Source organism: Phoenix dactylifera, chromosome 9 (genome assembly GCF_051530095.1).
Source record: "Phoenix dactylifera cultivar Ajwa chromosome 9, Ajwa_hap1_PhDact_Kaust_v1.1, whole genome shotgun sequence".
NCBI lineage: Eukaryota > Viridiplantae > Streptophyta > Magnoliopsida > Arecales > Arecaceae > Phoenix > Phoenix dactylifera.
This window is the reverse complement of record NC_143198.1, coordinates 17,642,736-17,660,646: the sequence shown is the minus strand read 5'-3', so window position 1 is coordinate 17,660,646 and position 17,911 is coordinate 17,642,736. Positions and strand designations below refer to the sequence as shown.

General features: G+C 42.8%; 1 protein-coding gene and 1 long non-coding RNA gene across 20 annotated transcripts in view; one reads left to right on the top strand and one right to left on the bottom strand.

Annotated features, from left to right (window-relative positions):
• The window catches only part of LOC103713540 (D-lactate dehydrogenase [cytochrome], mitochondrial), a 92,021-nt gene extending 75,227 nt beyond the window's left edge, over positions 1 to 16,794 (top strand). For 11 of the 19 annotated variants that reach the window (XM_088704277.2, XM_088704291.2, XM_089925333.1 and 8 more), the window contains 2 exons: positions 15,027 to 15,070; positions 16,366 to 16,794. In XM_088704277.2, the coding sequence (XP_088560403.2) occupies positions 15,027 to 15,068 (42 nt within the window). In that variant the 3' untranslated portion in view covers positions 15,069 to 15,070; positions 16,366 to 16,794. Of the gene's footprint in view, positions 1 to 10,534; positions 10,626 to 10,764; positions 12,515 to 12,598; positions 12,733 to 12,820; positions 12,897 to 12,988; positions 14,426 to 15,026; positions 15,071 to 16,307 lie in introns of those variants that run through there. The other 8 variants (XM_039116371.3, XM_088704292.2, XR_016396440.1 and 5 more) reach the window with 7 other exon arrangements.
• Positions 10,514 to 13,907, bottom strand: LOC149752856 (uncharacterized). The gene is made up of 2 exons (XR_016396441.1): positions 13,787 to 13,907; positions 10,514 to 11,216 (listed from the first exon to the last, which is right to left on the bottom strand). It is a non-coding gene; the product is annotated as an uncharacterized LOC149752856 (long non-coding RNA).
• Positions 16,795 to 17,911: the final 1,117 nt, after the last annotated feature.

The window sequence follows — 17,911 nt, the reverse complement described above, 5'->3', positions numbered from 1 at the left end:
TGGCCTTGCCAACGAACCAGAAAACGCTGGATGCCTCCATCACTGGCAAAAACTATTTACTCGGCTAACATAGAATCAATAAACTCTTTTTGTGCTCGATGGAGGAGAAAAGAAGATGAAGATGGCATGTAATCAGTAATAGGATAAGCGATTGGCGCAGGAGGGGGTTCAGCAAAAATGTTATCAGAGTTTGCAACCAAATCTTTAATAGTAAAAGTAAGGCTATGACCAAAATCAAATGGAAGATCAATGGCATAGGCGTCAGTGCCATTCTTGTGCAACACCCTGAATGGTCCAATACTAAGAGACTGCAATTTCTTAATACGGATCATTATGTAACCCCAAGTTTGAAATTCTTTAGTATGAAAATCAGCCTGCATCTTATATTGAGCAGTACGTGCATGAATGCCCTTATGGATTTCCTAATGCAACTTAGAAATGTGTTGTGCAAATGCATATGCAGACTCAGAAATCCTAACATCAGTTTCGATGGGTTGTGCGAGGGCACATCTAACTACAATCATGGTGGACTGGTCAGACTTTCTATTTGACTGTGCAAGCGAACTAGGTGTAGTGCCGGACTCTACGGTTTCAGGTTCGTCATCACACTCTTTTTCAATGTCCTGAATATCAAGGTTTGGTTCATAGATTTGCTTCTCTAAGTCATCTGTGTCACCTCCCTGCTCTTGTTGAGCAATAACGAAAGATTTGTTAGCACATTGGGAGGCAACGTGACCAAAATCTTGGTATTTGTAACACTGAATTTTGGAATGTAGTTTGGGAGGCTCACCAAGGATTCCCTTGCTGTTAGTGTCTCGGCTTGGGACAGGGCAGTAGGAGGGGGTCTAGGGGTAGAGGGCCCTACAAAAGGTTTGGATCCTGAAGAATTAGGGCCTGTGGAAGTGCTCCGTGTGTCAGGGCGCCTTACAAATATGGACTTAGTGTTCCATTGGTTAAGAAGATCGTCTTGGTGGCCAAGGGGCAAGTATTTTTTTTTAAGTTTTTTCTTCATTTCTGTCCAATCAGTTATGGCAGGCTGACATCTCCTAGCCAAAAGCTGTTCGGTGTTTTGCCAGAAAAGCTTAGCTCGACCAATGAGCTTCATTCTGGCAAACCGGACCTTCTTGTTGTCAGACAAATTATACCACTCAAAGAAGTGGTTCATTTCGTGTAGCCAGTCTGAAAAAAATTTTGGGTCAAGACGACCATCAAAGGTGGGTGCTTCAACCCTAATGCTCTTAAACACATCCTCATTACGATCACGGGGCCCTCTGGGTTCTACGTTGTATCGATAACCCCTATTGACATTAGGAAAAGGACCATGTCCTCTATGATGAGGGAAGGTTTGAGGATAGCCTGGGAAAGAGCTAGTGTCGAATTGACCCTGTTGGACCGACCCTGGATGGTCTAGGGTTTCATCTTCGATCTCTGGGCCTTCCAAATGAGAGGCACGACCTTCTTTGTATCCCATAATTCTCTGAAGGTTAGCCTCAATTGAGGTTAGTCAGGCATGGGCCTAGGTGGACACTGTGGTTAAGTTTTCGATTGCCTTTATTAGGGTGTCGATGCGGGCATCCATGGTCAGCTGGGACTCGAACTGGGAGACAACACGACCACAATGAAGGTGCATATACCGAGGGTGCTAAATAATGCTTGGCCCCTTAATGCTAAGACAGTGGTGATTCCTAGGCAGACCTAATGCATGAAAATGATATCTAAAATGCAACGTATATGCTTAATATAATTGGAAGCTAACTTTAGCAATTGAAATCAGCATAGAATTACGTAATAAATCCAAACAAGTAGTTGCAGTCAGATAGTATTAATTTCAGTGTGTTGCAGGGTTGCACAGAGCCTTAAAGAACTCCGAAAGATTAGATAGCCCTACAATTAATAACAAAGATAGGCCACCACTAGGGTTTTGGTGTTGTCTGGAGTGGATGTGTTGAAATTTTCAAGGAGTAATATCAATAGAGCATTTAAGAGTTAATTGATGCTAAATTTAGACAACCAAATAGAATTTCCAGAAATAAAGGAAACTGACCTGGGTTGGGCGACAGCCAGAAGCGCTACGTAGCAAGTATGCTCATCAAATGGCTCCAATTGGGGCTAATCTCAGCAACTCGGCAGGTCGAAATGGGCTCTACGTTGTATGCCGGTGGGCTTGGGCCCGTGAGGAGGAAATCGGGTTGGGCCCGATGTTTAGGGCCTGAGAGTCGGGCAAGGTGGGTTCTTTGGGGGTGCGGGCTCGGGCCTGATGAGAGAATCGCCCCGAGAGAGAAAATGAAGGGGGGGTCGGATGAGGTGGATGGGGGGGTGGTGGACCGGGTTCGGTAGGACCTTTTGGGCCCGAAGTTAGAGAGGATGGAGGGGGTGGGAGGTGAGGTGGGTTCAGCCGTGAAGGAAGAAGAAAGGGGAGGAGAGATGGGGTTACCCTTGATCCCATAGAGGGGAGGGGGGGTGCGATCAGTGGAGGAAAGAGGAGGGAAGGATGAAGGGGATCGTGGAGAAGAGGAGAGGTGGGAGAAGGGTGGAGCTCAGGGAAGGAGTTCGGAGGCGGAGGCGGCCGGTGAACGAGGGGAAGGAGGGAGGTGGAGGCCGTGGGGTGCGGCATTGCGGGGTGGCGCGGAGGTGAAGAATAGTGGCGGCGCGTGGCGGCAATGAAGGCGATAGCGGCCGGGGATAGGAGGCCACGGCAGGAAGAAGGAGAAGCAGGTATTTTATTATTATTATTCTTTTTTTCTCTCTTTTTTTCCTTCTCTCTTTTTTTTCCTTTTTCTTTTTTGGGCAGCATGTACAGGTCATGTGCCTTCTTTTTTTTTTTTGGAACGGACCCGGGCTAGCGGTTTTTTGGGTTTTGGAACTTATCCGTGAAGCGCAATCCGTCTTCAATCGCTCGACAGGTTCAGGAGGGCGTGCCGATCTTTGCAGCTGGGGCTGTGGGACGGGGTTGCGGCGGCGGAAGAAGGTGATGGGGCGGTGGGTTCGGTTGCTCTCCACCTTGCTTCGGCCGCGGACGATGACGGGAGAACGTAGCGGTGCGTTCGGCTGCGACGGTGGGGCGGGGAAAAAAGGGGCATCAGGTCACTCGGGATTGGGCGTATTTTTCTTCTTGCACCCGATCGCCGGCCTTCTTCCTCGGGTGCCGTCGGTTTGGGTTCCGGCCGAGGCCAGGGAAGCAAGGAACCCCACCTCAGCAGGACGAGAGGGGCTTTGGACGGGGCGTCCAAACCCCTGCCTTCTTCTACTATTTTGTTTTTTTTGTCTTTCCTCTATAAAGCCTGAGGCCCACAAGGTGGCCACAGCAAACAACAAATGGTGTTTGTTGATGACGGACTCTACTTTTGGCGGTGGCTCCTTGCATGGTTTTGAGCGAAGATCGCGGAGCTTTGGCGACGGAGGCAAAGCTCGTGGCTCTGATACCAAAGTTGATGCAGGACGATAGAGAAAAGGAAGGAGAAATAGAGAAGAAGGGAAAGGAGGGGAAGGAAGAAGAGAAGAAAGGAGGCTGTTTGATGCAGGTCGGCTACGAAAACGGGAGGAAAGGAAGGAGAAAAAGAGAAGAAGGGAAGGAAGGAAAAGGAAGAAGAGAAGAAAGGAGGCTGTTCATTTTATCAATCATTTATTCATTAAAACTCTAAACACGAACATGGACCCATATATATAGGGTCACAAAATTAACAAAAGACCGTACAAGAAAAACAATCCCATAAAGCCCTAGAATAACAATATGCAAACAAGCCCATAAAATAAAACAAAATAACATAAAATCAATCTAAAATAACATCATAAGACTCAAACTGGCTGGATCCTATGGCGACCGTAGGCTCGAGTGATGGCTGACCTGGCACTGGTGTCCGCACCACATAGCCACCTTTATATCACTCTAGGAAGTTAGAGGAGACGTCCACTCTAGATGATGAGGCATAGATCTAGGCTGCAATTTAGGTGAGCCTGGATGATTAGTAGCAGCAAGATAGGAAGGTTGGGCATGGACTTGATTTGGGCCTTCACACTATGAGTCAGGCTCTGGTTTTGCGACCAGCAGGGCAGATCGAGAGTTCAGGACCTTCTCAGTTATGGAGGTCGTCACTAGAGGCGGTGGCTATATTGCATCTATGTTGGAAGCTTTTGGCAGCAGAAAAAAGTCCTTCAAGGAGATTTTACTAGGAGCCACCATTCATAATTTATTCTACATGCCTTCTCCAACAAAGATTCGAAGCTGTAGAGGGTTGACACCATATTAAAGAAGGATAAAAAGAAGGATATATGGAGAGCTCTTGGATCCTTATTTTACTTCAGCCACACCTAGTGAATGTAGCAAAGAACGTGTACTATAGGTCTGCTATTTTCTCCATACAGCCTGCCGGTCCTAGTATAGGTCCTCAAAGACCGAAGAACATTTATGGAAACCTTCTTAACAACAAGGAGAAGCTAGAGAAGTGGATTGCCTCATATTAAAGCAAGTGGCCCACATATGGACTGATGGTGATATGTGGTGGTTGGACCAATCCTACTAGATGGAGCATCAACTTCTTGACTACTGTGATACGAAACTTTTCTTCTAGAAGTTAGTTGATGCCTTCATTCAGGTGTGCGATATACATCCTCAAATTGATGGAGAAGGTGATTGATTAGGTAGGAAAGGAGAATGTTGTGTATGTCATCATTGATAATGGGCCATAATATAAGGCTGCCGGAGAGATCTTGAGCAGCGGCCAAATATTGTTCGGACCTCATATGTTGCACATCGTATCGACCTCATGTTAATGGACATTGCGACAATTCGTAGGATACAGCAGATTTGTGAGGGGCGGTACTGAGAGGAGCATTGTGGAGGACTTAGTGACGAGATTGATATTCTGATAGTGGTCCGAGAAGATAGTGAAAGCTATCAAGCCATTGTAGGAAGTGATTCGGACAGTGGATAACGACTGGTATCTCTACATGGGCTTCTTGTATTATATGATGGAGAGAGTAAAGAATCAGATTAGGGAGGTAGATTCGACATATGCCTAGGAGTACATCAATATCAGTGAGCGGTGCTGGGACTACCAGATGGGTAGAAACTTGCATCTAGTAAGTAAGCATGAACATTAAAAATTAAACTGCTCTTGTACTTGTACAATTTTACTAAAAAATTACGAACTCTATTTACAGCTTACTACTTGAACCTGAGTTGCTAGTACACCGTACATTGAATCAATATGGACGACGAACTTCTGGCCGCTCTGTATAATGTGATTTACAAGATGGAGCTTAATGCAGAAGTTGTGGCTCTATGTCTAGAAGAGGCAAGTTAACTTTAGTTAACTTAAGTTACATCCCTGATGAAAAGTGTGGAGGAAGATTTAGTTCACTTAGATTTAGAGACCAGAAAGAGCAGTGATGACGGTTTTGGGGGTCATAGATCTAGTGGCAAGAGAGAGAGTGGAACTCTATCTACAACTTACTACTTGAACCCGAGTTGCTAGTACACCGTATATTGAATCAATATGGACGACGAACTTCTAGCCGCTCTGCGTAATGTGATTTACAAGATGGAGCTTAATGCAGAAGTTGTGGCTCTGTCTAAAAGTGGCAAGTTAACATTAGTTAAGTTACATCCCTGATAAAGAGTGTGGAGAAAGATTCAGTTCACTCAAATTTAGAGACCAGAAAAAGTAGCGGTGATAGTTTTGGTGGTCATGGATCTAGTAGTTAAAAAGAGAGTGGACATGAGACCACCATTTATAAGATACAATCGTAGGATAGTCTTCGATTTTTCGGTGAGCCCTAGTTTATGCTGCCGCACAGGATAGGGATTATGGTGCACGATCTGAAAGAGCCTGCGGTGATATGATTGTATATAAAAGATGGGCTTCTTGAGGTCGTTCAGGAGGACACGATGCAGCTGTTGATGATCTTGTATGTTAAGTAGGATCTATAAACGTATCAGATTTCAAGTCGTATGCTGGATTCTATTATCTGTAGCCATAGGCAACTTATGATTCATATGGATATGAATATGGATATGGTACATCTGAGGTATTGTCTTTCGGTGACTACTATCCTATGCAGCTCGGAGCATCTTATAGGTCAGATCTTGCTACTAGTATATTCGGATGGGCCCTTCAGCCGTATTATTAGCCAGAAGACATCTCTCAACGCCAGAGTATGTTCTTTATGAGATGAGTGTACAAGATTACAATGTCGCTTGATTAGAGGGGTTGGCCGATGTGTCTCCTGATTATACTAATATTCGGATATCTATGAGAGACATCGTCATTCGATGAGACTTTAGTTATCAGTATGTTTGTTGTATTTTAAATATATGTAATTGATTATATCATTTTATATTTTATATCACACTAATTGATATTAAAATATTTTATTTTGCTTCTTCTAGCATGTAACATCTCACTAATCATTTTATGTTTTTTATCACTGTAGAACATCAAGAGACATCATTTAGGATGTATCGGAATCATAGAAACATCAAAAAACATCAAGAAACATCAAATTATACTTAAAATTATTGAAAAACTTGATTACCATTAATTCACACTTAAAAGACATTAAAAAAATGGCGTGCCGGTTTGAAATTGGCATGCCATTTTGGTTCCATGTGTCGGTGCGCTACTGATTGGTACTGTATCGAACCCGCCGCTGACCGGTATGGGCTCTGGTCCCTGTTCGGCACACCTTAGTGCCTACTCTGGTGGTTGGAGATGATGAGGAATCGCCATATGATGATTTCATGTGAATTAGCCCCATCCAGGAGACCTACTCGACATGTGAGATCATTAATATCATCAAATGCATTGGGTGCTTGAGATCTCCTGGCTCTCCTATGGTGTTTGCCAACCTCTCCTATGTGATATCATTTCCTTCCATTGTTGTGCTTATGCTCCATGGCCCTAACCCTACATGGCATGGTCATATTAGGACTTGTCATCAAATGGACTAATATCCTAAGTCGCCCGCAACCCCACCCTAGCCACTAGAGCATCATTAACCGAATTATTATTATCATGGTAACTATTATCGTGAGATGATCTAAGCAAGCCATCATCCATTTCATCCAAGGGATCCAAGGCATCTTTTTCTTCTCGTTTAATGTCTAGATGCCTTTCTGACTAGATGTCTAAGGTATCTTACCATTACTGGCACCACCCTTTTGTCTCCCCTGACTGGCTTGCATGTGCCCTTGCCTCCTTCATTGGCCTTCGGTGCTCTGGTTGGCCCTTGAGGCTTACGTGTAATGATGACCACCAAGGTTTAAATCCCATGGAATGGGGCCATCCTGGTTTTTCCATGGAATGAAATGCACTCCATCCCAACATTCGGGACGAGGGATGTTCTAAGACTCCCCAACCAAGATGCTGGGACAATGGATAGACGCTCCTATTTTGACACTTGGGATAATACCTCATCCTGTAGTGCTGTGGGATGTCCTACCATGATTTGAAGCCAATGTAACCATCTATTCCCCGCATCTCTTAATCATAGCAGTCATTCAAATCCTCTGATTAGTCATCATTTTCTTCTTCCCCTCTATTCCTACCTGCCTCCCACTACTTTGGTGGGCAACTTGTGAAGATAACATGTTCTATTTTGCCGACTGATCAACATTCATGCCTGCTAGCTCTACTAGGAAATTAGCTTGTCTAGGAGGACTACCTGGCTCATCCAACTCCCGCTAGCTATTCTAGGCCTCAAGCTAGCCTATCATAGGATCTTCTTCATTATGAACAAAGTTTTTGTACAACGAATCTTTATATTTCTTCTCTAACTCCTGCTTAATGATCTTTAACCTTAACCATAGATTATAGTGGACGTAAACCAAAGTTCCAGTCTTTCTGATGTAAATCGATTCCTCTACTTGCTATGGATGAGTGCAAATGTCGTTTAATTGCATTTGCAGCTACAAGAGGTGACTGCTCTGAGGTATCTATTTGAAGTGCTATAATGAGTCAACATGTAGCTTAAATTACTTTTCTTTCAGAAAATTCATATTTTGAGAAAAAAAATAAAAATATAGTGACAAATGGAAAAAAATTGTGGCATTGTGTAGATTTAGTTAGGACTACGACATGTCATGAAATAATGCCAAATATAAACTTTGGCATAATTTCCCCTTTTTGATGTTTTCCACTTTAAAAAGAGGAGAGGGATCAGTATTTACCTCCATGGATGTTGATCCAAGCATGGTAGGAGGTAGATTTCTCCATATTTTTGTTTGTTAGGCAGGTTCAGTCAGGAGGGACAAAATATATGTGCTGTTTTCTATCAGTCCCAAGCAGATACCTCCTGCTTCTACGGTCTGCTTACCAAGGAAGAGATGCCGGAATACCTGGGGCTAGAGGAAGTTGGGATGGGGTAGCTTCATTTTAAGTTTGTAGCCACTCTCTAATTTCCTTAACTTTGTCCTAGACTTCCTTCTTAATTTCTTGACTTGGATCTCACAGCGAGGTAGATCCAAAATAAGCACATCTATGAAAGGATTGCAACTGAAAAAGATAAAAATCTTAGAATGGCAGTCCACCTTGATAGAGAAAAAGGGTAGATTTATCCTTAAAGTGCACATAACTGCATGATGAAAAGAAAGATGAAGAGCTTTAAAAAAAAAATTTGGTGGTCTTAGTGGGACTTTAGAAGTGTTGTTATCTAAGGCCTTTCAACTCCTCGGACATTGTATCTATTCCCACCTTTTCTCGGTTGCCTTTTAGATGGAATTTTTTGTTGTTTAGGATTTTTAAGGTCAGACCATGTTGACGGAGTCCCAGGATAATGTTAGTAAAAAATGATAGCTCTTTTAAGAAGGAAACATGGTTTGTGGTTGCTTTTGTCTCAAGAATTAGGTACCAAAATCCATGTTAGGTGACAAAGTTTGAAGAATTTCGAGTAATTTTGCTTCAGGGAGAAGAAAGGAACCAACATTTTTTGGCTGTTTACTTCTTCCCTTTTCTATCACTCTCTTTATTTATGCTTTCCTCTAACATTTCTCCCTGTACTATTCTTTTTCTTCTTCTACTGTTTATTTTTCACTGTTGTTTTACATTTGTTCTTAATACAACTAAGCTTATTTTGGATTATATTTAGAATAAATCTTAGTTCTGTTCCTCACTTTTTTAGTCTCTCTTATTCTCTAGAATCCTTGCAAATTATTATCAATTGTTGTTAAACAAAGAAAACCCATATATCCTTGTCTCTGCCTTTTACTTTCACAAGATTTTATGAAATTGTTGCATTATTGCAAAAATCTGTTCGCCAAAACCTGATATCTGATTTCAGGTCAACAACCAACCTTCATCCCATGCCCTAAAACTTGTAAATTAGCACTCATAGTATCCATACCTACCCTCTAAACCCTGGGGCAGACCCTCTAGGCCCCTTGTTTTCGCACGAGATCTGATGCAACTCTTTTTTTCCCTTTTGTGGCAACCAGACAGCATGCACCTGGAGGGATCATAAACCCAGGTGAATCCCTTCCCTAGGTGCACCCATGCAGTTAGGTGGAGCTCCCCCTAATGGCCCTGCATCATATGCTATCAGTCAATCCATTTTATGCACCTCCGACACCCGGTGGTGTAACTAAACCTAGTTGCATTGCTTCTAAAAGCATTTCAAAGAATATACCAATTTTAGGTCACCCACTTTGCATGCCTAGTACCATAACTTTGACCCAGTAAGTTAATTGATTGTGTCATGTGGACTAAGGCAAGGTTTTAAATACTACAGGATGGAGCGGTCCATGTTTTTTCATGGAATTGGACGTGGGTGTTGCAGCCTGGGGATGGTAGATGTCCAATTCCATCCCTTTCCATTTCCTGACATATGCTGTCTTGACCAAGGAAAGCCGTACCGGTCCGTACCGGCCGGTACGGGCCGGTACGAACCGGTCCGGTGCTTGACCGGTACCGGAGAGCGATGAAAACCGGTATCTCCGGTTTTCATCTGTGTACCGGCCGGTACGGACCCCGTACCGGCCGGTACGGGACTCGTACCGGTGCGAACCACCGGTACGGGTGGTTTTTTTTTTTTTTTTAACGAAACCACAGCTTCGCGCTGTGGTTTCAAAAACCACGCGCGCGCGTGGTTTCAAAAACCACGCGCCGCGCGTGGTTTTAGGGAGAAGTGGCCCACGGGGCCACTTCTTTCAATTTTTTTTTTTTTTTGGGGGAACCATAGCGAGGCGCTGTGGTTCCCAAAACCACCGCGGCGCGTGGTTTCAAAAACCACGCGCCGCGCGTGGTTTTGTGAAGGAAGTGGCCAACCGGCCACTTCTTTCAATGAAAAAATAAAAAATAAAAAATTGCTGTGGCCGACAGGCCACAGCTTTCTCCCTTTTTTTAATAGGAAAAGGAGTGGCCGGAGGCCACTCCTTCCCATTAAAAACCAAGAAGCGGCCGACCGGCCACTTCTTTCCGTACGAATTTAACATTACTAAGCTGGGATTTTCTGTTAATCTGGGATTAACTTAACCCTCTCGTTCGGTTATAAAAACCGAACGAGGCTCACTTCTTTCCCAAACAATTTGAGGTTGAGACTTGAGAGGTTCTAGTTAAGGTGCGGAGACGGAAAGATTTGAGAGATAGCGAGGAGGAGGTCCTGCCCAAAAAATCCAGCGGAGACTATTTAAGGTGCGGTTTTTTTATCCTATATTATTTCATTAATTTTGTTAATAATTTATTTAAAAAAAATAGTTTATAAATTACTTAAATAATAAGATAATGCAAAAATTTACTTTATTAGCTTAATTTTTTGATAAGTTGTCCTTTTATGATAGAAATGGAGCCATCAAGAAAAACGAACCCTGCAAAGCGTGATATTGGCTGGTCTTATGGGCGAAGACTTGGAAGTGAGGGGCAACGACACCAGTTTCAATGCAAGTTTTGCGACAAGGTTTTCAAGGGAGGAGGGGTAACCAGGTTGAAGCAACACTTAGCCGGAAATTCCGGTGAGGTTGCTACGTGCCGAAATTGTCCTAACGAGATTCGTGTGCTGATGAGGCAGAATCTTGCTGAGGCCAAAGAAGCGAAGGAGGTGGCTTCCAAGAAGAGGGCGGAGGTCGATCGCCAAGCGGCAGAGCCACCTTCCTATCACTCTAGGGAGCCAGAGGAGGTCGAGGATCTAGATGAGGAGGAGGCAGATATTCAGGCGGCCATGCATGCAAGCCTGGATGATCAGTGGCAGCAGGAGGAGGTGGCCAGGCATAGGGCTCGATTTGGGCCCTCTGCATACGAGTCGGGCGGCGGTTCTCGAAGCACTAGACAAGATCCAGAGTTCTTGAGGACAACTTCAGTAAGGGAGGGCGTCGGCAAAGAACGTGGCCGGATTGCATATATGCTGGGTGGTTTTGGTAGCCGAAAGAAGTCATCTAGAGGAGTTGCAGAAGGAGCGACAATTCATGATGTAGATCCGCATGCTCTCCCCAGTAGAGATTCAAGGCAGCAGAGGGTAGACACAATGTGGATGAAGGATAAGAAGAAAACTATGTGGCGAGCTATTGGATCCTGGTTTCACTTCAGCCACATCCCAGCGAATGTGGCAGACAATACATACTACAGGTCTGCCATTGCCGCCATACAAGCTGCCGGTCCCGGTGTAGCTCCTCCAGGCCCGAAGGATATATACGGTGAGCTTCTTGACAACAATAAGGAGGAGCTGGAGAATTGGATTGACTCCTACAAGAGCAAGTGGCCCATATATGGACTAACCATCATGTGCGATGGTTGGACCGGTCCGACCAGGCGGAGCATCATCAACTTCCTGACATACTGTGATGCTAAGACCTTCTTCCACAAGTCGATTGATGCTTCGGCTTCTGTGCACAACACCTCGTACATGCTGAAACTTATGGAGGATGTGATTGATCTGGTAGGAGAGGAGAATGTCGTGCAGGTCGTCACTGATAATGGGCCGCAATATAAGGCTGCCGGGCAAGTCTTGATGGAGCGACGGCCACATATTTTCTGGACCCCATGTGCTGCACATTGTATCGATCTTATGTTGATGGACATTGGAAAGATCCGTAGGGTGCAACAAACGGTGGAGACAGCCCAACGCATTACGAGGTATATTTATAACCATAACTGGGTTCTTTCATTGATGAGAAAGTATGCAGGGGGAGAGATTCTGAGACCAGGAGTCACACGGTTTGCTACCAACTTCATCGCACTTGATAGCATACTCGAGAAGAGAGGAGCCTTACGTCAGATGTTTGCCAGTCCGGAGTGGTATGATAGTAGATATTCTTATGCCGGCTCTGAAGGGAGCAAGATAGAAGACTTGGTGACGAGACAACCATTCTGGCAGCGGGCTACTACAATAGTCAAGGCTATCAAACCATTATATGAAGTGCTGCGGGCCGTAGATAGCGAGATCTACCCCCAGATGGGGTTTTTGTATCACATGATGGTCAAGGCAAAGGATCAGATTATGGAGGCAGATCCAGCACATGGCCGGTCATACATCAACATCATTGAGCAACGGTGGGGAGCGCAAATGGGTACGGAATTACATCTAGCAGGTAAACTAAGATATAATTATAGTGACAATTATAGTGATGGATATAATTATATAATTATGCTAAGATAGTCTCGTATATGTGCAGCATACTACCTAAACCCCCGGTTTCAGTACAGCATAGATGGAATTGGTATGGATGAAACACTTCTGGATGCTTTGCGTAATGTGATTTACAAGATGGAGGCAGATCCAGAAAAAGCGGCCCTATGTCTTGAAGAGGTAATTATGATTTAGTAATTACTAGCATGTGTAAGTATATCAGCATCTTCAATTATTAACATGGTTTTCTTATGCTTATTTTTCACAGAGCAAATTATTTAGAGAGGGCAGCTACAGTTTTGGCCAACGAGCGGCTGTCGTCAGCAAACACAATATGAATCCAGGTACGTGACACATCAGCAAAACATTCACCTGGTGTTACTTAGTTACTATTATGGAACTATCATATATGTAATCTTCATAAATATTTTTGCAGCTGAATGGTGGGTGCATTTTGGCGGATCCGCGAGAAATCTAAAGCGGATAGCTATCCGGATCCTCTCCCAAACAGTCTCCTCTAGTGGATGTGAGCGCAATTGGTCCACCTTCGCCCTTATCCACAGCAAACAAAGAAACCGTTTGACGCAAAAGCGCCTCAACGACCTTGTTTATGTGCATTACAATTTGCGGTTGAGGCTAAAGTGCATCCAGGAGGAAGTGGAGCTCAAGTATACAGATCCGATTTACGGGTCCTTCACCGCTGATGACGATGATCCACTACTCGGCTGGCTTGTAGGCCAGCAGCAGGAGCCCGAGCTTGACGAGCCAGGATCGCCTCCACGACCAGCTACCTTCATAGCCACCGAAGCTGGGGTCGATCCAGAGCAATGGGCTGAGCGCAATATTCCACGCACTCCCAGAGCTGATCAGCCGCAGGCACAGGGGAGCCAGACAGAGAGGGCCAGGAAAGGAAAACAAAGAATCCCAATGGAGAGTGTCGAGGAAGAGACTTGGACTAGTAGCGATGAAGGTTCTGGTGGTGATGGATCTTCTAGCCATGGAGGGAGCGGAGGACAGTATGGTACTCATGAGACACAGCCGGAGGGTGGTCTTTATTTCACCGGTGAGTCCCAATTTATGGGTGCTACACAGGATACGGACCACGGTCGACCACCTGATAGAGATCGTGAGGATATTATTGGATATAGAAGACGGGCTCCTCGAGGTCGTTCAGGAAGACAGGATACGACTGCAGATCCGAGGACATACGGATACGGATTCTATTATCCACAGCCTCAGCCTGACGAATACGGATATGGTGCATTGGATTTTGCTTCCGCCATATTTGGATGGGCCCCTACACAATCAGAGGACACCTCTCAGAGCCAGAGCGTGAGCGAGAGATCCGACAGTTCTTATAACCTGGCGCGTGTTCCTTCTGATTGGGTTGATTTGCCTCCTCCTGATTATACTTATGATCCAGATATCTACGAGAGCCATCGGCACTCGTCCCGATTTTAGATATCCTAGAGTACTTTAAATGTATGTAAATGATTGTATCTTAATTCGAAGATATTTTATGTGTATGATTTTATCATTTCGAACGGGAGGAAAACGTAACATGCAATCATGCATCATATATGTTTCAAATTTCAACCCTAAATTTAAATATGAAAATATCAAAAATCATGAAAAAAGTAATAAAAAAACATCAATTTTCATTTAATTTAAGATCCAACAGAGACAACATTAAAAAAAAAAAAAAGTCTGACTCGTGGAGCCCGGCCGGTACCGTACCGGTCCGGACCGGTACGGTACCGGTCCGGACCGGTACCGTACCGGTCCGGCCGGCGACCGGTACGCCGGACCGGACCGGTACGGCGGACCTTGGTCTTGACACTTGGGACATTACACTGTTCCGACGCTCTAGGAGGTGTGATGCCCTGCCATCCCACTAGCATTTAAAATCTTGGACTAAGATATGAACATAAAGGGTTGAAATCTCATGTGTACCGGCTCTCTACCAGCCATGGGCCAGAATAGAAGGGGCTAGTGTGCATTGATATTAGATGAACCAGGCCCATATCATACCGTATCGAGGTATATCAAAGCATGTAGATCTCATACTGACCCCATAGCGCTTTGTAACGCCTCTTTTTTCTTTTTCCTTTTTTTTTGCTTATTTATACCGGGACATATTGAGGCATACTACCCTGTATCTAGGATCATAACATGCCGTATGGCCATCCATACAATAGCTATCCTTCAGTTTTGAATCCTTGCTCAGCATCTACAATCTACTTCAAATAGCCTACTTTCTACCATATAAGATATCTTAGGTGATCTCGATGAGTAGGTTCTATTTCCTATGTTATCTTTATCTATATCGGCTTTCAATTTGAAATTCTGCCAGTATGGTGACTAATCGATGGTTGAAGAATTTTCAAGAACTAAAGTATGGATATGGCATAATGCTGCAGTTACATGTAGTAATTGTAGCTTGTCTTTATTTTGAACTGTCCTTTTGTGAACAGGAACATGTTCCGGAGAGCATGGTGTTGGTACTGGCAAAATGAAGGTACACGTTCCTAGCTTTGTTGAAGTTGCTTCATTTGAATCAAAATAATCTGCCATATGTCCATTAGATAGCATTACATTTAATATTACATTATTTGGCAGAACAGGTGCATAACATAGGGTTTGGAATTTAGAATTCATGAATGTTATTGAAACTTGGAATCAAGGGATGCATGGAAGAATGTTGCCGTGCAGGAAGCAGACATGTTTTGCAAATTTAAAATGTTGTCAGTATTTATTGCCATAAAGCATTAAGTGATGTTGGCATAATTATTGATCAAGACTCGAGTAACTGCAAATACTAGTTCTCATGTAGTTTACCAGTGCCATTATTAGTATAATGCAAGGAACAAGGACTATGATTAAAGTTTTGGTACTGATAGTTGGTGGTATAAAGAATCCAAATCCAGACATTCCCATGCACATGGCTACCATCTATGTAGCATGGATAAGGATATAGTATATAGATATGATATGATGCGGATACTGTAAATCTCGAAAAAATAAGATATGGTACTCTAGAGCATGAACATGAATAAATTTTTTTTATTTTCACATTTGTATAATAGCATTTTAGAGCATTTATAGGTTATCAAAGCAATATTGTCCATGCTTTATACAATAACATTAACACGCAAGCAACCATTTAATCATTATCCAAATTAGAAGACCTTAATCCATACTCCAGACAGTGATATCAACAATGCAAATCCTAAAATTGATCATTTATCATTAAAAGGTTAAACTCATTAAACAATTTAAAAGAAAGAAAGAAAGAAAGCCCACACCAACATCCTTAGAGGTAGCGTAAAAGTATCTTGGGCTTGTCTAAGATGTGTCCAAAGTCTTTTCCAAGTTCTGAAAAATAAGATAGCTTAAAGAAGTATCCAACATGTACACTAGAAGCATCCAACAAGTATTCATATCTAATATGTATCCCATATTGGTACATTATGCAATCTAAAGTATCCATGTTTCCTATGCTACCATTGGCGTTGATATCATATCTGTTTTACATTTATCTATGTATGATTTTTTTTTTTGGTATATATTTCATAGTATCTGTTAAGTACCATCAATGTTGCACATGTTTCCCAGTCCACTTATTTTTTCTGATTAAAAGAATACCAGGATTTTTAGTTAACTATTATATAAAATCCAAATAAATTTAGGATCCTCTAATATTTTTCCTTAATTTTTCATATTTTCTCTTATGAGCATCAATTGTTTAATTTCAGTTATTGCTCCAAACAGCTTGATATTTTCATGAGACTTGTATATGCTTGTTTTTCCTAGTACCTTGAAGAAGAGCTTGGTATCGGAGCACTGATAACCATGAAAAGAATAAAGGCTGCATTAGATCCCAACAATATTATGAACCCAGGGAAGCTTATTCCTCCTCATGTCTGTTTTTAATTACCCATATTTGTTCAGAGTGATTTCAAGAAGAAATACTTAAGTACTATTTACAAATACAGATAAAGACTTTGGGTAATTGGTGCCATTATCAGTTCTAGTCACATGCAGCTGTGACATCATTCTGTATTATCTTTCCATCCCTGGGTTTTCTAGAGAGCCAGAATGCTCCTGTCTGTGATAAATTAATTGGTTCCGGTCAGTTTCTGTCCAGAATATGGTTAACTGAGATCAATGATATTGGAGCAAAGAGTCTTCTGTAAGCATTAGAACAATTTGTTGTTTCTAATTTAGTTTATTTTCTTGTTATTGTTTGTTCTGATTGCACTGAAGCAGCTATACAATCCTAAGATCTAATTACATGGAACTAACATGGTCGTACTTGGTCCTAGTTGTGCCAAATGGCGGGACAATGTCAAACTTCAGTACCTTGCTAACTGTGTGATTCATGCTACCCTAAATTACATGGAAATAACGTGGCTATTCTTGACCCTGGGTGTGTCAAATTGCTTGATGTGGTCAAACTTTGGTAAGTTAGACTAAGCGATTCATGCTACCTATGCCAGCTTGAACTGAACCATGCTAACCAGCAACCAATTGAAGTATAGTGTTTTCCTGCACCTACTTGAATCGAACTGTTGCATCGATTCGAATCAAAATGTTCTACTACTATGTCTAACCCACCTTCAGGAAAACCGAATGGGATGTGAACGAGGCACCTTCTCTGCCTGGAAGGCTGGCAGCATTGGAATCAACCAGAAGGTCAACTAAGGTTGGCGCATGTCTGCTTTAGATTTGTTTTGAAGTTTGTAGGATTTATATTAACTTCAACCATGACCAATAAGCTTGTCTCAATTAGCGGACGAGAAGTGATTCAGCATTGCAGGAATCTAAAGTAGAAAAATAAAAGCAGCCGATATGTTACTTTGTTATTTCTCAGTTGAGCAGCCTCTACTGTTCTAACTGGGCTATGCATATTAGATATGCCATGCATGCACCATGTAAAAATTTTGTGGTGCACTATGGCTGCTCGGTATGGCTTGTCCTTGTGAATCATTTCTCACTAATCATTTTTATGGGTTTGAAACACTAAAGAGCCTCTCCACATGCAGGGTGAGATTGCATAAATTTGGCCCTCTCTAGATTTTGCAATAATACGAGCCTCGTGCACTGGATGCCAGTTTTTTTATTTTTCACGTTAAATTCAAATATGTTAATAAAGCTCTATTTGAGTCCTGTTTATGATTAGTTACGTCTTTTCCAAGTTTCATCCAGTAAGAGAATTTATCCAGAACTAACCTTTATGTTTTGATATTGCAATTTTCTCTCCTTTTTGACTCTGAAATGGCTTAAGCCTTTCACACTATAGGATGTTTATAAGTATTTTGCATAAATAACTGGTTATATTTTCAAATTTGCAAAAATA